Raw genomic sequence first — 21348 nt, 5'->3', positions numbered from 1 at the left:
AAGCAAGAACGGCGCAGCCGGATGCAAGGAGAGACTCGAGCCCAGGACACTGTTCCTGAGAGTCAGGCTGGAATTCGACTGATGGCTGACGACGTGGCTGCCACCCATCCAAGCGCCCAGTGCCCATCTTTCGTCTCGACCGCAACTCCGGCCTTCGCTGGATGAATGAAACACACCCGGCCGCTCGACGACCACCCAGAGCTAGTGCTGATTGAAGCTTCAGCATGGCGCGAGTATAGGGTGCACACGAAAGCCAGCCAAAGGTTGAGTGTCGGCCACTTCTGGTTCGATGGGGTCGTCGGTCTCGCCCTCGCCTACTTTTGGTCTTGGGTACGCTGGCGGTTTAGGGTCCAGAGGAACGATGTACTGATGTCTGATTCGCAGGCCATTGCTAGCAAGCTCAAAGTCGCCGTGACTACCGCCAGTCTGCTCGCATACGTTCACTCTCGTCTGACGCAGGTGATCTGGGGTACGGCTTCTGTTGTGTGTGCTAGATGCCCTCACTGATATTTTGTGTACCCCCAGAGTCGGTTGTGATTTTTCCGTCTCTCGGTATACAACTCGAGACACACCGGGGGCTTGGGGGCTTCTCCCTAACAGCCTCGCGTACCTTCATCCCCTGGTCCGCTTTGGAGGACTTCCTCATCAACGAAGGTATCCGCGGCTGGGACATACGTTACTACCTCGTCGCCATCACCCGCACCTCGCAGGGACCTGTCAGGCTCGAGGTGGCTTTCGAGGTCGGTCCCCTCACTCGCACAGCAATGCACATCTGCTCACTCGACCCACAGAACATCCTCCCTCGCTTCCGCATCCTCCACGAGATATACCATGGCGTACAGGACGCCCTGCGCACAGAAAGTGAACGAGCATCAGATACAGAAAATTAGCTCTGCGGCCCGCGCACTCTACAGCAACGCGCGCGCGGCGTCCGACAATAAATACAGCTGTATGGTTACGGTTGAGATGTGTAGCAGTGTCTAGTTCGTTTGTGTATCATGGAACGTGGGGGTCATGGCATGTCGACGATGGGGTTGCTATACACTCAGCAGCGGCCCTCCGTCCTCCCCTCAGGCCTTCACGTGTCCTCGCTCTCGTACGCGCTCAGCAGCTCGCTGTAGCCCTCGTCGTCGCCTTCGACCGCCGCGCTCTCCCGTTTCTTCGGCTCCCGCTCTGCAGACACCTTCCGCTGCCTACCCTCGCTCGAGATCTTGCGCGACCGACCCTCCGTCGAGACTTTGCGGGTCCGCGCGAAAACTTCGCCCTCGCGGCCCTCGCCCGCGGACACCTTGCGCCGCCGGCTCCGCGGGGACGGCGGCATTGCAGGCGGCGCGCCCACGGTCTCGTCGAACGTCTGTGCGCGCGGCGTCGTCGCCACCGTCCCCGTCTCGCTCTCGCCCTCGTCAAGCGCAGGGACATCGAGGCTGCTCCCCACCGCAGGCTGGCCGGGCAGCGGCGGGACGGGCCCGGGGTTGCTCCGGGAGTTGCGCATGGACTGCAGGCGCGGCGGGAAGCGCTTCCGGCGGAGGTTCGCCCGCGCGGAGGGCTCCGTCGCGGATGAATCGGACGCCTCGCCTTCGCGCTGCGTGCGCGAAAGCGTCGCGGTTCGACGTGCGAGGAGCTTGCCCTCGTGCGCGGGCAGGGCGGCGTACGTCGGCTCGCTCTCGTTGAGCACGACGGAGCCGCGTTGGCGCTGCGACTCGGGCTGCTTGACGCGGACTTCCGTCGTCGTTCCGTCGGCCTCGGGCGTGCCAGGAGGCGGTGGGGACGGGTTGGTACCGGGCGAGTCCGGACTCCCTTGGGCAACGTGGGAGTTGTCTTCGGGCGCGGACTCGTATGCGGGCAAACTCTTGGACGGCTTGGGTGGAGTGGGCGGGCTCATCGAGCTTCGGGAGCCGGCGCGTCTCGAAGGAGCCATGGGCGATGGAGACTTGTTCCGGTTGATGGGAACGATCCTGCTCCCACCGTCCGACTCCCAGTCCGATCGAGTGTCTCTCTTCCTCGGCGTGAACTCCGAGGGCGATAGAGACGAGACCGACGACATGGACTGCCGGTTCCCCACATTGACTGACTGCGAGCGTACGCTTTCGGCCCACTTCGAGTCCATAGAAGGCGAAATGGGTGACCGCGCAGGGGAGCTCGTCAAGAGAGAGGTGGAGTTGAGCAGCAGTGGGCGGGGGCCGGAGTGAGAACGAGGAGGGATGCCATCGGGGGGCATGAACGCCGAGGACAACGACGCCCGGTGCCCAAACCCAGAGTCCGACACCGGTGACGGCTCCCCACTGCGGCTGATGGGCGAGGGGATCATGATGCTATCCCGCACTGGTCGAAAGAAGGCTGGCTTAGCAGGCGGGGTGTACGTCTTGTCCATGACGGGCAAAGAGCCCCGTTTCTCGTCCGAGGCCCTGAATGAGGTCTGTATTGTGGTGAGCGAGATGCTCCTGCTGTGATCTGTGTAACCCACGGAGGCTGTCGACTGAGAAGATGAAGCAGGCGGAGCGTCGCTGGTAGGAGCCGTCCCTCGGTTGCTCCACGCGTCGAAAGCCTTCACTCTCCAGTTGGTGCTGACCTTGGCCAAGGTGGCTGCAGCGTCCGAGTTCTGGAACTTCTCCGCGTAGCCGAAAATCATCGAAGTACCACGGGCGGCTGCGTTAGCCACCGCTTCCCGTGGAGGAACAGCGGGTGTAGAAGTTGAAGAAGGTGACGGTGAAGGTGGCACAGAAGGCGCAGGCGACGCAGTGGGGGTCGGTTGCGGAGAAGGGACATCCATCGCGCTCCGGTTCGTTACACCTCGCCACACGGTGTTTGCTAGGCGTGATGTGAACGTTGACTGCGCGCCGGAATTCGGTGGGGAAGCCGTCGTCGGTTCTGGTCTTTCATCCTCGCTTTCCTCCATCTCGCTTTCGTCGGTCTCCTCTGGATGAGAGTCCAGGTTGGAAGACCAAGTCTTCCACATCGTGTCACGAAGTCGTGCGCCCAACCCGGCGGCCGCACCATTGGACCTGGGTGCCGCAATGGCTGCCTGGCGCTGCTGCGTGAGATCGTAGGCGGTTTGAAGCACCTTCTCGATACCACCGATGGAGCTTAACGGATAGCGCTGGAGGTACGACATGCCTTCGATGAAGGCCTCCTCGAGCTCGCGTTCCCCGAAGGCATCGGAGGGAATGGCGGCAATCTCATCGGACCAAAGGTTGTGCGTTTTGCGATGTGATCGGCCCAGCCTACCGTCAAATATCAGCAGTTGACCACGAGACGTTCAGAGTGAACTTACTGCAGCAGTGTGCCTCGAGCACAGATCAACATACTCGTACAGACGTCCAGGAGATATTCAAGCTTCGGAAGCGACTCTCGTTCCCGCATAGGCTGAGCGAAGAGTGCATCCCAGATCATGAGAACCGCAGGCAGCGGTAGTGTATGAGTGAGTAAAGGAATGAGCCAACGGCTACGATGGCTGTTAGCAACAAAACCACACCGGAAGGTAGATAAGAACACACAAGGAGTAATGCGGAAGACCGGGATCGAGTCCTTTGATAGACTATATGTAGAAAGTTAGCCGGAAGGTGGGAATCAGTCAAATTACCACCCACCATGTCATCCCACAGCTCGGGGTCGGCCCATTGGAGCCGTTCGCTGAACCTTTTCACCCACACGGTGCCGTTCTGTTCGTCTTCGAGCTCCGAAAACTCGCCCACCATCGCCTCGAACAGCCAAAATGTGTCGGCTTCGATATGTGGGATTTCGTTCGGATCAACCTCCTCCACCAGAGCAGCATAGATCGGGACAAGAAGGGAACCAATTTGAGGAGAGCGATTAGCAGGGTTCAAGCAAGCGTGGATATACAAGAGTCGGAGCAGAGCCGAGGTGTGTGTGTTGTGGGCACTAAACGAGTTATATGGCCTCGACGGCAGGAGGGTGGTGGAGAGGGCGGAGCGACTAGATGAAGGGGAGTCGGGCACTTCGAGGGACATCTGCGCCTTTTTGCGCTCAACTGGGGAAGCCTCTTCGAGGCGCACTTCTGGAGTGGCATCCAAACGAATCTCGGGGGTCGAGTCTAGCCGGATCTCAGGCATCTCGTTCGAGTCGTCGTTGGTGTCCTCTCCTGCGTCCTGGCTTCGAAGGATCTTGAGCCGGGCTTCCAAGTTACCAGCAGCGGCAATCTTGACGTCTGCTGAGGCAGACTCGTCCAGCGGACATTCGGCACATGGCTCGGGCTCTTCTTCCAACGTGACAAGAAGGCCAGGTGGCACCATGGACAGTTCATTGAAGACGTCCAAGATAGATTGGTCAGTCGGCGACAGAGGGACTGTGGGCGCAGGCAGAGAAGAGAGCGGCTCCAGCAATCTCCGAACTAGATCCTGGAGATAATATGTTCATTGGCCTGGCAAAGCAAGACAATAGGTCGACTCACGTAATAATTGTCCCGTTGTGTGCCGGCTTCCTTCCGCCATGTCGATTTGTCGAGAGGTAAGGTGCCGAGGAAAAGCCTGATCATCCTCAATAAACTCACTCATCGAAGAATGTACTTTGACCTACTTCCAGACTCGCGGACGCAACCACGGAGGATGTGAAGGAAGACCTGTCTCATCGTGAGCAATGCTCTGTAACGCGTGCGGATCCAAGTCCGGACTTACCGTGAGCGCAGAGATTGCGTAGGTTCTCTACGTTCACCACGGAAACGATCTCTGGGTCCACAATGGGAGAGATGGCGTTCACCCTGACCAGTGCACGGGCTCTTAGCCCCGCGCAGCGTAGCATGTCCCATAAATAGATACGCACTTTTGCTGGGGCGACAAGTCGGGGTACCACTGCACGTTGTTCGCCCTCGCGATCTGGTAGAGGTACTGGTCGAGCGCCGCCGCGGTGGGTGGAGGCGCAGCGACCGCTCGGAGGACCTGTGCGGCGTAGTGAAGAAACGGACGGACGCCGAGGGGTGGAGAGACGCACCCGCGAAGAAACGTGACTGTCCTCATTCTCTACTGCGGATCGCGCAAAATCCGGGCCCAACGCGAAGACAAGGAACTCCCGGACGTGCTGGAGGTCTGGGGGATGCAGTGGCTGAGCGTCCCGACGTGCACAAGCTCAGACGGGCGGGCGCACCTTTCGACTCGACGTGGGGGGCGGCGTAGATGATGCTTGAGGCGGCCTCCGCGACAATCGGGCTCGGGGCATCCCTGCACGCATGGACGAGCACATCACAAACAGAACCAGGCGAGCGAAGCGGTCTCAGCGCAGGGAACTCAGCCGGTTCAATCGGGAAACACGCACCGCCGCTCGAGCTCGTGCATGTGCCCGAGGATGACGCCAACGTGCATCTCCAGGGTCTGCATGAGATCACTCTTGACGTCCTGCCGGATGAGCTTCTGCGCCTTGGCGCGCGCGAGGGCGACACTGCCCTGCGAGAGCAGGATCGCGATGTCCCGCTGCGTGAGCCGGCCCTGGGAGTCCATCCGGTCCTGGAGCTGCCCTAGCCTCTGTGCCGTGTACCGCAGGTGGGACTGGGTAGTAGCACGGTGTCAGTGCCAACCCACAGTGCAGCGAGCCATGGAGGCGGCGGCGACGCACCTTGACCCGTCCCGGCTCCCATTGCCCTGCCATCTTCGGCGCCTTGAGGAGGGGATTATGGCCGTGTTTAGGAAGAAGAGAGGATTATGGCCGTGTTTGGAAGGAGAGGAGAAGGGAGTGAGACGATGTAGGGAGTGGAGGGCGTCAGGACATAAGAGAGAGTCGTGCGAGTCCGTGTTCTAGCCGAGGGTCGGGAGAGATGTGAGTGTGCCCAGAAACGCACGTGGCACGGGACCCCTCCTATACTGCATTACCGCCTGGCGCCCACGGCGACGTCGCAGCATCATAGTCAATCTCGCCGCAGGGATGCGATCCATCGGCAACAGACTGGGTCCGGTTTCACAGCATGTGCGTGTTATATTGTTACTACAGTTAGGGGTGGCGTATCGATACAGTGTGAATGCAGTATAGTAATAAAACATCAGTACGCCCACGGGGCGGGTTTGGAGAGTCTTCCTGAAGACCCTGGGGAAGGCGAGTCGTGACCGTCGTTTTCGAGCAGCGTGGGCAGCTTTGGGATTAATCGGGAGGAGTGACGTGAGTGATGCGGGGTGGGTGGCGACTTGAGTGGCGAGGGCTGCACGGATGGTGGACGAGACGACGTGGAGGGCATGGCTGACCTAGGTGAGCCATATGACAACGACGTTTGGGAGTAGACAGAGTTCTGCGAAGCGTAGCGAGGTCGATTCGGCGGCGGTGGTTGGGAGGTGCGTTTGGGAATGGCCAGCGGTGGAGGCCGTGGTCGAGATGGAGACGGCTGAAGCGGCATTGGTATCGACGGCTGGATGGACGCAGATAGCGACGGATGACGAGGTCCGGTCGCCGACTGCAAGCGGGGTACCGACGGCTGAAGCGACATCGACATTCGAGGAATGGATGTCTGGCGCTGGTATGGCGGCCTTTGCATAGAAGCCCGGGCAGCTTGCGGCGGCGCCACTGGCATGAATACTTGAGGTGTGTGATATTGCGAAGGCGACTGGTTCAGCCACAAGGGCCTGCCAAATTGCGCGTTTGATACTGGACCTGGAGCCGTTCGAGGGGTGTCCAGCAGTGTCGCGGAGCTACCGCTACTGTCGGACCCGGAGCCCATGGTCTCAGACACGGCTGACGGACGTCGGGATGATGGCACCATCATGGGTAGCTCCGATAGACGCTTTTCTGGATCCTCCCATTCCGTCACCATGATCTTGGTGGGCTTCGGGCGTAGACAATACATGACTGCCAGGTACGCAGAATACCATACCACTATACGTCCGCCCCATTTCATCAGAATGAACCATAGCACTCAGGCCCACAGGTACTCACGGAGCATTGGTACAACCCAGCTCAGTATTAAAATGACCGTGTTGATGTTGGCGCAAGTGGCGCGTTGCGGCGCTGGAACAACCACCATATCAGCAACGACGATTGATGGCCAAGGCAGCGCAAGGAACACACCCGGCCGCGGGCACACAAACGTCCCGTTCCACGCAGAGAACAAGATCGCAGGGCCTGCCATAGACACAACGTCCGCATCAGTATCATGTCCAGCGCGCACCCCATCTGGACCTGCCGAGACGTACCGACTTGAGCAAAGAGCAGTAAGAGCAGCCTGGCCCCGTCCAACCACGGCCGGAACGTAACGAGCATCCTGTACTAGCGTCAGACTACGCATGACGCGCTGTTAGAGACAGCTGTACTCACAAACACGGCAACGTGATGGCCGTCAAGGCGTTCACGAGGATGAGGACGCCAACGAGGTTTCCTGGTGAAGGAGCGGCGGGAATTCGCATGATGAGAACGCGTGGTCAGAGAGTAAACAAGGTGCTCACGTTGAGTTGGGTCCGAGCTGTCGAACAGCACGAAGAGCTCCACAGAAAGCAGGATTGTCCACGTCAGGCTCAGGAGGGTGCCAATCGCTTCGGATAGAGATGAGAGGGAAGAACATGCGCAGAGAACAGGAGCACTCACAGAACACCCATGCCCTCGCCTTGTAGAAACCATCCCACATCGGAGTCGGGACATCGGTCATGAATCTTGCGGGGGCGTGAACTGGTAAGGAGTGTGTGCGTCCAGCGTCGAATCTGAGTGGTGGTGGGGCGTAACGGCAAGTTATGTGGAGTCGAGCGGATGAAAATGGATACTAGAGCACGAGGCTGCCAGCAGATAGCTTGGATGAAGCAGAAAGAGGGGAGGTCGTCAAGACCAGTCTAACGTCTAATGAGGACACGAGGCAGAAGGGAGCACACAGGCCCGGTCTGGTGAGGACAGACAGAAGGAGGGGGACAAGGTGGTCTCGAGGCGAGAGCGCGCCAGCCACATGCACTATTATGCTAGGCAAGGCCATTGGACGCGTGCGAATGGAAGCGGACGTCGACGCGTTTGTTGTGGAGAACAAAGAGACCTCCCGCCGTACTGGCGCTCAATCGGTGTCCGCAATGCGCATTGTCCTCACGTGATGGAATAGATTAGACGCCATAACTTTAAGTTTATGTACTCGACGCTTTCGTGACGTCAGTGACAAGACAGACGCCCACTCCGGAGTCTGGACAAGATGTGTACGACGGTGGAGTCTAGGGTTAAAACGCGGAGTGCGGCCACACGGCGCATAGAAGGGGCAGTGGTTAACTACAGGGACCATTTTAAGTGCAGAGGCAACGACGAAGAGCATGGCAATCGTCACTCCGTCAGTCCCAGCCAGTGGCGCGCAAAAGGTGCTCCAGCTGCGAGGGTGCGTCGACCGGATCGCGGATTATACACATACGATGCGTGATATACTACGTAAATCTGTCTGTCTGAGAGTGTATGTAGGTACTTAATGATACAATATGGGTGAGAACGGGAGCGCTGCCTATGCGTCGGTGAGACGAGGAAGGGTCGCATATATGCGTCGGAAACAGGTAAGTGAGGGAAAGGATTCAACGACGGCAGTTAAGGTTGGAAGAATGCAACGATGATACGTGAGGAGAGGCGGCTGTGAGTCGTGTACGATAAGTTATGCAGTGATCTATGTGCGACCTTCGAGGTCTGCTGACCGACCAGGCAGCCAACCGGGGTCCGGCTTGGGTACATGTGGCAGGACGATCGCGCGGAAGTGCGGTGACGTCGGGAAGGAGGGTGCCGTCTTCCCATGCCGCGACCTTGCGAGCCCAGTGCATACCTAGGCGTGCCAGGATGAGCTCGAGCGATATCGTGACCACCGCGGATCATGCCAACATCACGTCAACACGCGGGCCGTGCGGGGCCCAGTGAAACTGCCCCCGAAGGACAGGGCTGTTCAGCTTTGTGGAGGTGGTCTTGAGAATGTGGTCCCGGTGCGCTCCAGGCTTGGTGGTATGACCGTCGTAAACATTTGTGGCGAAGGACCAGGCGGCGGATGAACAGTGGGTTCGATGAACGAGCGCACGTCGTGTGAACCGTCGTGCGCCAGCTCTCGAGCTAACGCAGCGGTTCTTTCCGCGACGTCATCGTCTGTGCCGCCGAGGTTATCTGCGAAGCGAGCGGTCCAATCAGTACGCGGCCCCAATGAACAGGTGACGGCAGGCCGGCGCAAGTATTTTCGGTCAAAGCACTCACTCGAAATCAGACCAATGAGTCGCGACGCCCGGATCCGTACGTCGACGATTGGGTCCCGGACAAGTGCCGACAACGTGTCCCAGAACCCCGCGCTGCCAACCACCACGTCGCCGTGCCCGCTGGCCAGTAACTCTTGGACGCACATCACATACGTGGTGCGCCTCCGGGAAGTAGAATCAGTGGCCAAACTCCTGATCTCTTTGCGCAATGCGTCCAGAGACAATGGAGACATCTTCCACGCCTCGACAAAGCGAGGGAGCTGGGGAGCTCGGTCAACGCCTATTTCCATGCTTAAGAAGGAAGACCAACGTACCACGGACACGACGGCCTCTCTGACAGCGGCTATCCGGTCATCCAGTGCCTTGTACAACATCTTCAGGAGCACCTCAGGCTCGATCCCCTCGACCTGCACCAGTTCCCCGAGCGACTTTGCGGCGCCTTCGCGCTCCCTCCATGTCGACAGCTTCCCAGACGCAAGTGCCTCCTGGAGCATTCTCGCGGCTTCAGCCCGCTCTGGCGAGGCGACGGCCTTGACAAATGTGTGCATAATCTCGACGACTTTCATGCGCACCTCGCTCTCATCCGCGTACAGACTCGAGCGTAGGACGTCCATGAGGTCCGCTCGCGCGTGCTCCGTGCCGATGATCTTGGCGATTTCGCCGATGGACGCCGCCAGAGTCCTCCGAACCTTGAAGTAAGGGTCTTGCGAGAGGGCGCGGTAGAGCGAGCGCAGTTCGGGCCAACGCTTGCGTCCGAGAGTCTGCGCGACTGCGGGGTAGTTGAATGCGCAAACCAGCGGGCGTTGCGGATCGTCATAGATATCTGGGCCAACACCGTTGTCGGTACCATAGTCACTCCAGGCGGAGCTCGTGGGTGTGGCAGCTGTCGGAGGACCAGGGGAGCGGACGTCTTGAGGCGAGCGCGGTAGGCCGGACTTGTCACTGTCTGGTGTACCGCCTGGATCTTGCGTCTCCCTGACGCCAAGGAACAGCTGGAGCAGCTCGTCCGGTGGGCCGTTTTCGTCATCCGCGAAGGTGTGCATGACCTCGCCAAGAGCCTCGAGAACCGCAGACCTCACGGCCGTCTGCTCATCTTGCGAGAGGGGGAGGATGACATCTAATGCAAGCTTCCAACGGTGGTTCGGCTGCAACCTTGACAGGATGGCGGGGAGAGCAAACAGGACCGAGTGACGAACGTGCCATGTCGAATCGCGGCACAGAGACTCGAACAGCGGCAACTAAGCACCGCATGAAGGTAAGGAGCGGCGACTGATAGCAGAGCAGGCGAACGCACCAAAATCGACGTGACAACATCCGTAGACACCACCTTGGCCAGCGCCCCAACAGCAAAGCTCGCCTCCCGCCTCACCCAGTACAGCGGGTCGCGGCCGACGCGCTCTACCTCCGCAACAAACATCATCTTGGTCTCCTCGCTTATAGCGCCTGTACAGAACGCACATCAGCCCAAAATTCTCGCAGACACCGCCCGTGACGTACCGCTCGCAGTGACTGCGGCCATCAAGCTCATGCTTGCCAGCCTTCCCACTGCCGCCTCCTCACTCAAGTCTCCTGACAATGACCCAGTCTCCTCCGCGCCTTGCAGTTCCATCGGGGCCGTCCGCGGGCTCGTCCATCCCGCCCTGCGTGATGGCTGCTCACGTGCGGGGCTCGCCGATGGCAGCGCGATCACCTGAAGGATCGGGAAGCCTGTGATCGGCGATGTGGGCTCTGTCGACGTGGCCGCGGGCGGTGGCGGCGGCACTTCGAACGGCGGCGTTGTCGGGAGGGCGTGCGCTGTGGCCCACGTCATGGCACTTGAGGGCATCCAATCCTGCTGAGGAGGAGGCAGATCGATCTTCATCTCCATGCGACCGAGCGTTGCGTTCGCTCCTGGGGCGTCGAGGTCCATGGGCTCTTCGCTGGGAAGGGCATCTACCAGAGATATGTCAAATTGCTCGGACTCGATTGAAAGCTCGGGTGCGTCTGGATAATCGCCAGAGGTTGAGGATGTTGATGACGTCAGTGAGGGCGTTGATGACGACGAATGACCGGGCGACCCCTGACAGCGACGATGTGGCGGAGACAGGCGGGGAGGGAGAGAGGTGGGGGGAGAGCGTTGTCGCCGTGGACACGGCCGGCACCAGCTCAACATTTGGCAATGCCGGCGGAACTGCGCTAGCAAAAGGCTCTGGGGCAGGAGCTAGGACAATGGGTACGACAGCTGGGAAGTAGGAGTCGATCTCGGCAGCGGCTGGCGCGTGTGCTTGGGGCGTCGGAACAGCTGTAGAAGGTCCCGAGTCCGCGTCATCCGCTTCTGCTTCCTGCGGTTCCTCCGGGGTGTTTTCTTCGAGGTCGAGCCGTCCCATGCCGATAACGACCTGGTACACGAGTTCTTGTTCTAAGAGCCTCCGCTGCTCGCGCTGGAACAGACCGACATTGAGCGTAGCGTCGTGCTCAAGGTACTCCTGCTGCGACGGCGTAGGGCTGCCGCGCGAGCGCGACTGCCCAGGCACTCGCTCCGATGTCGGACCCGCGAACTCCCTCGTCCCGTCCTCGCGGTCGTCCGCGCGCCGGAGACGCCGAAGGAGCTCCACGACTGCGTAACGGGCAGAACCACCCACGATGCCGTTGGGACTGAGCAGAAGCGTGCCTAGAATAGGAGTGAAGACCTGGACCGGCACTTCTATGGGCGCCTCAGGGTGGACGTCACGGATAGCGTCTTCGCTGGGAAAACCGGCGCTCGGGCCAGTAGAATGCCCGTCGAGCTGCGGAGTGAGAGGTCGCGGGAAGGAGCCCCGCTCAGAGCCAGGGGAAGCATTCGACGACAGCGGGGTGGGAGCGGGAGGCGACGGCAGCGCAGAGTCGTCGTCCACGAGCTTGCAGTGGGTGACGAACCACCAGATGATGGGCACGAGCTCGGCCGCTAGCGCTTCCTTCACTGACTCGTCTGGTTGTCAGAACGCCATACGTAGCATGATCCGCGAGAGTGTTCCATCGCATCCACGCGCAGGTAGACACACCGCCGGACGGCAGTCGATAGATCGAAACAGGCGGCAGCAACGCAGAGGACGCGCGCGATCAGATTAACGGCAAAAAGGTTATAAGAAATGAGCAACCCGCGCTGATGTCACGAGGAAACCGGGGGGACGTACCGTCATCCATCGCCAGCCGGCTCAGAAGCGGAAGGACATACACGATGGCTTCGCCCGGCGTGATTTGCTCGATGACCTCTCGGCTCAACAGTTCGCCACCCGACACCTCGCTGCCGAGCAGGTAGCCAGGCAGTGCATGAGCGATGAAGACCCTGTGGAAGCTAGCTTGGCTCTGCGAGAAGAGGTAGATTTTCTCGAGAGCGCTACATCCATCCGTGTCAAAGTCGCCGAAGTCAATGCCATCAAGATCAGACGCCGGTACGAGTAGGTCGACGGCGTTGCCGGGTGTCGGGGTCTCCAACGGCGCCGCCGTAACAGCGTCGGGAGACGTCGAGCCGGCGGGGCTGGCGATGGATTGTCGTGGGGGCGAGAGAAGCGGGGGCGAAGGCGTTGAAGTTGATGCCGTGGGGTGGGGAGGGGGAAGCGAAATCCGGAGGGTGGTTTGGGTGGGGGAGCTCGCAGAGCTAGAGAGGGCCGCAAGAGGGATGAGCTCACCAGACTCCCTACGCTTCGTTGTGGTGTCCTCAACATACCGCAGATGAGGCGGGGGGAGAGTTGGGGGCTGCGAGCCCTCTGGGGAGTGGGAGCCGGAGGCGTGCGGCAAGTGCTGCTCGAAGGGATTTGAGGAGCTTCGCGGGGAAATGTTCTCGAGCGGGTTGGAACGCTGCTCCGAGGGCGATGACTTGACATGGAGGGGAGATAGGTTCGCGCGGGTGATGGGGGCAAACGGACCGATGACGGGTTGAGGGGAGAGTGTACCGATGCCGACGCCATGGAGGGAGTACGGGCGGTTGTCGAGCGGCGGGGAACCGATGGGCACAGATTTCGGGGAGGAAGGGGGAGAAGGATCGGGAGCGTCATCTTCTGCGGCGGGCTGGGTCGGGGTGGAGGAAGCTCCGGAGGCGCAAGAGGACGAGCGGGAGGCGTCGGAGGGAGGGTCGGAAGGTGGGACTGGGGATGACATGAACAGAGAAGGGAATAAGAAGGAGAGCAAGATTCCCATGTAACTGGCAACGGCGCGGCGACAGAACGTGGTCAGCGAGGGTGCAGGCGGAGCAACGGGGCGACCGAGGCGGCGGGGGCGGGGAGGGACGGAGAAGGAAGCAGGAGGGGAACGGGGGAGGAGAAGGAGGAGGAGAAGGAAGAGAACAAGGCAAGATGGTGGGGGAAGGGGGGCGGACTTGGGCCGGGACGGAGGGAGAAAAGGGAGGCGGTTAGGGCCGTGCACGAGGGAGAGAGCGGCACGGGGGGAACGAGGAGGAGGAGGAAATGACGCAAGAGCGTTGTGGCTGGAGAGAGGACCGGGCGGCGAGCAACGAGCAGGGTGGGGGCGGCGGTGGGTGCAGCATACAGTGCAGCGGGTCGCGTGTCGGCGCACACAGGGTCGGGGGGGCGTGCCTGCGAGAGGGCGAACACGGAGGGGACGGGGGACGGGGGAGCGGAGGGTCGTGGCCGGTGGAGGCGTACAAGCGCATGCACCACGGGTAGGCGGCGACGGGCGACAGAAGAGGACGGGCAGCGGGCGGAGGAGAGCGCAGCCGGGCGGGGAGAGAGAGCATGAAAATGATGGGGAACGATCCATCTCAACCCTTGCCGTATGATGTCACTGCTCCTTTTTCGGCCCCAATAGGTCTAGGCTGCCGTCCAGGCACACATAACGTCATTTCCCACGCCCTCTAATCTACACTTCGTATGAACCTTGTTTCCTGCCTTTCCTGGCCGGTGCCACCCGTCCCCCGACGCCCGCCCTCCGCGACCGGCAGCTGCCTAGAGCATGCCCCGGACGGCCTTGTCGAGCGACTCAGCGAAGTAGCGGATGTTGTGGCTGTTCAGCCCGGCCATCGAGATGCGCCCGTTCTGGGTGAGGTAGATGTGCGCCTTCTCCACAATCGCCTGGCTCTGGCTCGGGTTAATCCCCGTGAAGCTGCAAACAAGCAGGGTGTCAGCCCACACGCCATCCCACACCCGACCCCCGTCTGCCTGCTTGATTGGCACCCCCGCCCGGCAGCCCGCCCGGCACGGTGCCAAACATCATTCGCCCGCCCACCATCAGCTTCTCCCCGACGGCCTCTCTTCCAGCGGATGATGCCCCACCCCCGTTCGTGTTCCACATTGTCCGCCGCCCGCCGGCCTGTGGCTCCTGCCTCGCCCCCTCTCTCCGCAGTCTGCCACACCTCGACCTCCCCATCCGCGCGTGAGCCTATTTCGCCTACCACCCCTTCCCGCACTCGCCCCATGTGAACATGCGTCATACGCTCGGGTTCGACGACCGCCCATCCCGGACCTCAGCCGCAGCGCACGCGCCGTGAGGTTCCCCGGTGTCTCCAGGCCAATTCCGCAGGCACCGGCCGCTCGTCGTTATATCCAAGCACCGCAGAAACAGCGCCCATTCCCCGCACCACAGCCGAAAGCACGTACCTGAACATTCCGATCTGGTTCAGAATGTGATCCCAATTTCCGGGCGTCTTGAGCTCCTCGCTCAGCAGCCGGTGCAGCTCCTTGCGCATCTCGATGATACGCCCGGCCATCGTGCGAATGTCCTCCTTCCAGGCCTCAAACAGCTCCGGCGTGTTCAGGATGAGCGACACCTAACGCCCCGACGATCACCACCCGCCGTCGTGGCGCCCCCCACCATCAGCTCGATGAACGGCGGTTTCGAGTCCATCTCGGAGCAAAGCACGCACCAGACGTGCGCCGTGTGCCGGCGGGTTGCTTATCTCCGAGCGAGCGAGCACCGACAGCTGGCTCTTGACCCGCGTCGCGCTCTCCTTCGAGGGCGACACAACGTGCAGCGCTCCGACGCGCTCGCCGTACAGCCCGGCGTTCTTGGCGAAACTCTGGAAAATTGCGCGTGACATGAGATGGGCGTCTCGCCCCACGGGGTCGCTAATGAACGCGATCGGACGCACCTGGCAGACAAGCAGCGGCACGTCCCGCCGAACGAACTCGCGCACCGCCCACGCATCGTTGTCGAGGTCGCCGCTCGCGAAGCCCTGGTAGGCGGAGTCGAAGAACACAAAGTGGCCCTTCTCGAGCATGACGTCCGCGATCTTGCTCCATTGCTCGCGCGTGGGGTCCACGCCCGTCGGGTTGTGCGCACAGGCGTGGATGAGGAAAACCGAGCGGGGGGGTGCGCTCTTGAGAGCATCCAGGTAGGGCTCGAACGCGAGGCCGATCGTCTTCGGATCGTAGTAGGGGTACGTCGAGACCTCTACGCCGACGAGCGGGAAGATCTGGTGGTGGTTGACTACATAATCCGACGTGAGCCTCGGAGGATTCGAGCATTCCGTAAAGCCAGTGCGGGGAAGATGACCGCCACCCGCTAAGGTCTGGAGATTAGGGAGCAAGGACTCACCCCATGTGGGATCACTGACGTACACGCGCTTGCCATTCCAGTGGTAGAAGCGGCTGAGGAAGAGAGCCCCGAGGTGGTTCGCTCCCGTGCCCGAAATGGTCTGCACGCTTGTGATACGATCTTCGGTAACTGCGGGCGAGTCCGCGCCGAAGATTAGACGCGCAGCCGCGGAAGTGTATTCCGGCAGCCCGGTGATGGGCAGGTATTCATGGTCGAGTGCGGGGTCATTCACGAGGATTTCAGTCGCCTGTCGTCGTGACGCCGTATGAGTGACCGCAAACGACACAAAGCAGCGTGGAAGTGGGGCGGGTGTATGCGCAGGACAGCCGAGAAACAACAGCGCACCTTCTTCACAACAGGAAGAACCCAGGGCTTGTTGTCGTCATCGCGGTACGCGCCAACACCCAGGTTGACCTTCTGCGGGTAGGTGTCCGCCTTGTACGCCGCAGTGAGCTTGAAGATGCTACGATGTGGAGCTCAGCGCCCTGGACCGGGTGAAAGGCAGCGAATCACGTACGCGTCCGGGGGCGCGAGAGGAACCTCGTCCCATTTCTCTGAAAGACTCGTTTATTCCCATCCATCCGAATCCGACCCATGCCAAACCCACGACGCACCGGCAGTGATCGTTCCAGACATGATAGACTGCAGGTGATTCTTTACTTGCGTTAATCTGGCGGCCATGTTGGAAGCGCGCGTCCGCAATGCGGGAGGAGGTAGAATGCAAGCAAGGAGTGGTATCGGGTGAGCCCGCGCCGGATGCGGTGTCTAAAAAGCATGTCGCCTCACCTGTGCTTTCACAGTTGGCTCGGAGGAGCGATCTCAGCACGGTGCCGACGCACGTGAAAGCAGTGGGTTATTCCGGAAAGGGCTGCGAGCGCGCCGGCGGTGAGCAGACGGTCGCGACGGGCCTGAAACAGATAGGGACTAACAAACGATAAGTCGTGGCGAGTGCGGGGGCGGGAGGCGGGAGGTCGAAGTGAGGTGGGGGCATCGGATCGCCGTGAAACCGACTCTTATACTGGCACGGCCCGGAAGGGCGATTTGACATCTTGTCTACCATCTATCGGAAAGTGGGGATATAGCGTGACCCCGCACACCCACCCGCACAATTTCCGGCATCCCCGCAGTGCAATGAGGCGAGGCTCGTTACCGCGATGCGCAAAAGCCTCGTCCGCTACTCGACCATCGCGTCTCCTGTGTACGTCCCAACGCAGAGCCTGGTGACAACTCAGGCCCGCCGAACGTCGTGATGGACTCCGTGCGAACCCCAGCCTGGGCTTGTGTAGGGCCGCCCCGTGGGCAGAGGGCGACGAAGAAAAGCGGAGTTACGCGAATCGAGACTCGCCAAGGCGTGTACGAGAACTCAGAACACGGTTTCCACGAGACGGCGAGCGGCGGCAGAGCGTACAGCCATACGGACAGGAAGCCATTGAGAGAGGTCGTGAGATCTACATCGATAATACCGGAAAACTATATGAAAACATGTAAGAACACCGATGTGGCAGCGAGTGCGGGGGGGAGGGTGGAAGCAGGGAGAAAACACCGGGAGTTACGGAAGTAGGGGATGATATTATGAGGTATAGCATGCGTCCGTATGTCGTGATAGCACCGATATAGTGGGTCGTAGAGATGAGCAACAGATGAAGCCCAAAGAGGCAAACCGGAAAACGGTGACCTGAGGTGATGACCCGCACTGCAGGCCACATGCAAGATTCATGTTCGGCAGCATGCAGGGGCAGGGGGCAGGAGGGGAGGGAGAGGTGGGTCGAGCACCTATGCGGTCGCCATCTTAGACGCAACAGTCCGCTCACTCTCCAGCTTCGCCTTGTTCTTGTCGAACGCCTGTTGCCGGCAGTTGTCCAAATTCAAGCACTTGTGGTGTTCGGGCATACGGTGCTACGGAGGGAGTGAGATGAGTCAGCCAGAGATATGACCCCTCCAAGGGGAATGATACGCACGTTGCCACAGAACTCGTGAACGCAATGAGGGCATTTGCCGACGATGCGGAGGACTGCCTGGTTGCAGGGAGTCTCGTCCTGGAACTGGCAGCGCTTCTTGGCGGGCATGATAGTTGAGGAAGCGAGAGGTCGTGTAAGAGAGGACGGAGGTGGGGAGTGCGGAGCGGCTGTGGGACGGTGTCAGCCTTCAAGGAGATCCGAATGGAGCGTGAGGAGGCGGACGTACAAGACGACGAGGCGGACGGGGACGGGACGGAGGTTGTGCTCGGCGCGTAGGGGGATGGAAAGGAGTGTGGTTGGGAGGGCGAGGGCTATATATGCGGAGGGGAGGGACGCGTCAGCTCGAGAGACGGATCTGAGATCTCACGTGGAGGTGTTGCGAGAGATGGGGTGAGATCGCCTTCCCGATTCGCCTCCGAGGGGCGCTTCCGCTTACTTCCCCGCGCCCGCGCCGTCTCCTCCGACCCCCCTTCCGACCCCCGTCGCTGCGTCCCATGGTCTGTCCGCCGTGCACGGTGCACCCCGGGCTCGCCATCACCGGGTGCGCTCGCCGCGCACGATCCGCCACCGTGGCCAAACGCGGGTCCCGTGCGTCCGCTGGCAACGGCGCCCTATCTCCCCGCGCCGCTTCCTTCAGCCGCCGCCACCCCGCAGGCCCAGGGCCCCAGGGCGATGCCCGGCGACGGACACCCATGATGAAGCATTGCGTGGAGGCGCGAGCCAGCCACTGCCGCGCACCTCGCCCCATCCATCGTCTCCGCGCCGTCCACCCACGACCAACGAGGCCTCCGCCAGGTAGCCGTGTGCTCTCTGCTTCCGCGCGAGGCACTTCCCCGCCGTAATACTTGATCTTCGTCGTCCCCGACCTCCGTCGCAGCTCCCGCTCGCCGTCCGCTGTCATCTAGCAGCCGCGCCTCGGAGACGCCGCGCCGCGCCCTGGCCCCGCGGGGAGCAAGTCCAGACCGTTCGAGCAGCGAATCTTCCCCTGCATCGAGCAATCTGCGGTGGAGTATCAGGTTCCTCGGTCTGCTGACAGGCTACAGCCAGTCTTCGTCCCGCTGGCCACACGGCCTCCGCCCAGTTCTGGCCACGCACCGTACACGCTTCTTCCGCTTTGCTTCTGCTATCGCGCCGACATCAGACTTGGCAGCCCACCGGGTCGGCCATTCATCGGAGGCGCCAGCAGTCGTACAAGGTTCCTGAGGGCAACAGGATCCTAGCCAACCGGCCTTTGTGTTCCAAGAATATCCGGCGATTGCGGCGTCAAGAAAATGCTTTGACGAACTGCGGTGTAGTACTATGTAGGCTTGCATCTGAACATGTCCGAGAACGTGCAACAGGGTATGATAAGGGGTATTACTCATCGAGATGGGTACTTGCGCCCTCATATAGACCCATCTGACCAAGCGAGGTAGGTCGTCGTAGATGTAGATCCATTACTACGGGAATATGTAAATGTGATAGATAGATAAGCGGGACACAAGACATGCGCGCGACAGGAAGAACAGATTCTCCGCACCGAGGTAACATGTCAGCCCAAGTCCATGAGAATAAAGGAAAGACTACGAAAGTGTCCCAGAAGATCATAATGGCTACGGTACACTTCGGAGGCGGGAAGGCGGGAAGCCATAGCCTATTTCTTCCGGTTCTGAAGAACGACGACGGCGACGACGATAGCGATAATGATGAGGATGACAAGGAACAAGATGAAGCAGATCCAACGCTTCTTGCGGGCGGCCCGTGCGGAGTCAACTGCCTTTGACGTGTAGTTGAGACTGAAGGGGCGCATTATAAGACACGAGTCGAACATGACAGAATAGGACTCACCCAGTTTCGACATCCTTCTCGACCTCTTTCACCGTGTCGTTGATGACCGTGATCTGCTCGTCCTGTTGCTCGACTAAAATGCTCATCTGTGATTCATGTGAGACCGTGATTGGTGCACTCGGCATTTATCAGGCACGCACGTCGTTAAACAGCTGAGCGAGCTCCGTGAGTGTCTTTTCAATCTTCTTGATGTCCGCATGTCGCTCCTGCACCTCACGGTACGCCGACCGGGCCTCACCGTAACGGTTCGAGTTCATCAAGGCCTGGCTGAAGACCTGGCCGCCCTGATCGTCGTCCACGACCGCCTTGACCTCTTCGGGGCTCGCATCCGGCTTGACTGCATGCGTACGTAACCGTCAACATCTCTCCCGCGCCCTCGCAGACACATGAAAGCACGCACCAATCTTGTACTGGCGCTCGAGGCGCTGCTTGTACTTTTGGCGGTGCTGCTGCTCGACGGTCTGGTAGTTCTGGATGGCCTCCATGAACTTTTGCTTCACGAGCCCGGTCTGCTGCTTGCGGATCTCGCCGTCACGGCCGGCGCCGCCCTGCTTCTGGAGCGCCTTGACGCGCCGCTTGAGCACATTCGAGAGTGCGCTGGTGTCCGCGACGAGGTCCTCGAGCTGCTGCGCTGTCCGCTGACTCGCGGCATCGTCCGCGGTGTTGAGCGAGCGCGAGTGCAGGTCCGAGATCCGCTGAACGTTGTCGTTGAACGTCCGGATGTCGTCCTGTACCGACGAGATCTGCGTGGTCACGGCGGCGGCGGGTCAGCGTGCTGCTCAAATGAGGGTCTAGAAGCGCCGGGGAGGGAGGGGGTAGTAGAGGGGATGAGGGTTACGCATTACGCACCTCGGCGTAGAACGCCGTCATGCTGTCTCCACCAAGGTTGGTCGTGCTAGGGGCAATGGGCTCCGGCTGGTACGGGTTGTCGTCCTGCTGGGCGTAAGGGTTGGCCTGACGAGCACGAGACCGGTAGTCGTTCGTGTCCTGCATCTGGTACGCATCTCTGTCATAGCCAGCGGAAACCCCCGCACGCTGAGCACATGGCGTACTGCAAAGTGACGACACCTGGGCACTCACTGGTTACCATACCCCCCGCCGCCCTGCTGAGCCTGAACAAAAACACGCAGATCAGGGGGCTGTTACCAAAATGGCCTTGTGTAAAGAAGCTCACCCTCCGCTCGGCGAGTCTGTCTCTGGAGGCCATTGCGGGATGATAATGGGGTTGGGATTAGTGGTGTCGAGGGATAGTAGAGAGGCGGGAGGAGAGAAAAGGCGAGAACTGAGCACTCAGTGCTGCAGAGGAGAAGGGGGCGGGCGGTAAGGGGAAGGGGCGAAAGAGGTTAATAAAGACCAGTGGGCCTGCGAGGGAGGTCACTGAGGGGCAGAGGAAGGCGGTGTTGAGTTGGCGGTGTGCGGCCGCATCCCTAGTGATTGCCGCCGGCGCCTGCCCTCCCTGGGCGCAGCCGCCCCAAGCCACACGCACATTTTACAGTAACAGTGGTGAGACCGGGTCACTGGTGACGTTCCTGTAACTGTAACAACCAGACACATCTATCGTCTGCATACTATAGGCCAGCAACGTGCAAATCGCTCCCGTATCGTGTCTGTTCACTCCTCAATCCCTCTCGACTTTGGTAAGTACACAGACTCGAAACCATGTAAGGTACCTTGATGATCTTTTCCGGGGCGAACGTACCAAGAGGAGTGCAGGAGAACGAGAAGAGCACAGTTATGTGAAGGCATGAGATTTCGTCGTCACAAACGCACGCGTCCACACCAGTGTTTGAGGCGGAGTGATCTAAATGCACACCTTGTCCGTTCCTTGACGCGTTCTCATCCCTCCCTCTGAAATTTGGTGCATGGTCTTTGATTCGTCTTAGAAATGTATTCTAAAATTTCCCAGATTTATTGCACAGGAAGGACGGGCACGATCATGA

General features: G+C 60.4%; 7 protein-coding genes across 7 annotated transcripts; 1 reads left to right on the top strand and 6 right to left on the bottom strand.

Moving 5' to 3' along the window:
* Window positions 1–165: 165 nt before the first annotated feature.
* On the top strand, window positions 166–890 carry BXZ73DRAFT_95480 (uncharacterized protein; the record flags this gene model as incomplete). The annotated part of the gene is made up of 4 exons (XM_048026797.1): window positions 166–330; window positions 385–469; window positions 526–740; window positions 792–890. The coding sequence occupies 4 exons, from the start codon at window positions 166–168 to the stop codon at window positions 888–890; spliced, it is 564 nt and encodes a 187-aa protein (XP_047883686.1).
* A 188-nt stretch (window positions 891–1078) lies between these two features.
* On the bottom strand, window positions 1079–5595 carry BXZ73DRAFT_37746 (regulator of Vps4 activity in the MVB pathway-domain-containing protein; the record flags this gene model as incomplete). Its single annotated transcript, XM_048018072.1, has 12 exons — window positions 1079–3221; window positions 3272–3442; window positions 3495–3535; window positions 3588–4355; window positions 4409–4484; window positions 4534–4576; window positions 4632–4714; window positions 4777–4892; window positions 4945–5039; window positions 5098–5171; window positions 5266–5495; window positions 5563–5595. The coding sequence occupies 12 exons, from the start codon at window positions 5593–5595 to the stop codon at window positions 1079–1081; spliced, it is 3873 nt and encodes a 1290-aa protein (XP_047883685.1).
* Window positions 5596–5983: 388 nt separating this feature from the next.
* BXZ73DRAFT_72845 (uncharacterized protein) lies at window positions 5984–7573 on the bottom strand (the record flags this gene model as incomplete). The annotated part of the gene is made up of 7 exons (XM_048021802.1): window positions 5984–6807; window positions 6868–6939; window positions 7000–7053; window positions 7125–7192; window positions 7246–7306; window positions 7374–7460; window positions 7513–7573. The coding sequence occupies 7 exons, from the start codon at window positions 7571–7573 to the stop codon at window positions 5984–5986; spliced, it is 1227 nt and encodes a 408-aa protein (XP_047883684.1).
* A 1245-nt stretch (window positions 7574–8818) lies between these two features.
* Window positions 8819–13271, bottom strand: BXZ73DRAFT_86189 (armadillo-type protein; the record flags this gene model as incomplete). Its single annotated transcript, XM_048024110.1, has 7 exons — window positions 8819–9030; window positions 9118–9376; window positions 9431–10354; window positions 10411–10559; window positions 10614–11175; window positions 11201–12063; window positions 12269–13271. 7 exons carry the CDS (start codon window positions 13269–13271, stop codon window positions 8819–8821), a joined length of 3972 nt encoding a protein of 1323 aa, XP_047883683.1.
* A 764-nt stretch (window positions 13272–14035) lies between these two features.
* Window positions 14036–16304, bottom strand: BXZ73DRAFT_86188 (aspartate aminotransferase; the record flags this gene model as incomplete). The annotated part of the gene is made up of 8 exons (XM_048024109.1): window positions 14036–14192; window positions 14687–14856; window positions 14953–15105; window positions 15178–15515; window positions 15624–15870; window positions 15969–16086; window positions 16141–16177; window positions 16238–16304. 8 exons carry the CDS (start codon window positions 16302–16304, stop codon window positions 14036–14038), a joined length of 1287 nt encoding a protein of 428 aa, XP_047883682.1.
* Window positions 16305–17396: 1092 nt separating this feature from the next.
* BXZ73DRAFT_95476 (uncharacterized protein) lies at window positions 17397–17689 on the bottom strand (the record flags this gene model as incomplete). The annotated part of the gene is made up of 2 exons (XM_048026796.1): window positions 17397–17519; window positions 17582–17689. The coding sequence occupies 2 exons, from the start codon at window positions 17687–17689 to the stop codon at window positions 17397–17399; spliced, it is 231 nt and encodes a 76-aa protein (XP_047883681.1).
* A 1525-nt stretch (window positions 17690–19214) lies between these two features.
* On the bottom strand, window positions 19215–20615 carry BXZ73DRAFT_95475 (t-SNARE; the record flags this gene model as incomplete). Its single annotated transcript, XM_048026795.1, has 7 exons — window positions 19215–19356; window positions 19409–19494; window positions 19549–19745; window positions 19809–20151; window positions 20258–20414; window positions 20489–20520; window positions 20583–20615. 7 exons carry the CDS (start codon window positions 20613–20615, stop codon window positions 19215–19217), a joined length of 990 nt encoding a protein of 329 aa, XP_047883680.1.
* Between the last annotated feature and the right edge of the window lie 733 nt (window positions 20616–21348).

Source organism: Epithele typhae, assembly GCF_022376455.1.
Source record: "Epithele typhae strain CBS 203.58 chromosome Unknown BXZ73scaffold_1, whole genome shotgun sequence".
NCBI lineage: Eukaryota > Fungi > Basidiomycota > Agaricomycetes > Polyporales > Epitheliaceae > Epithele > Epithele typhae.
This window is presented reverse-complemented; position numbering and strand designations above follow the sequence as displayed.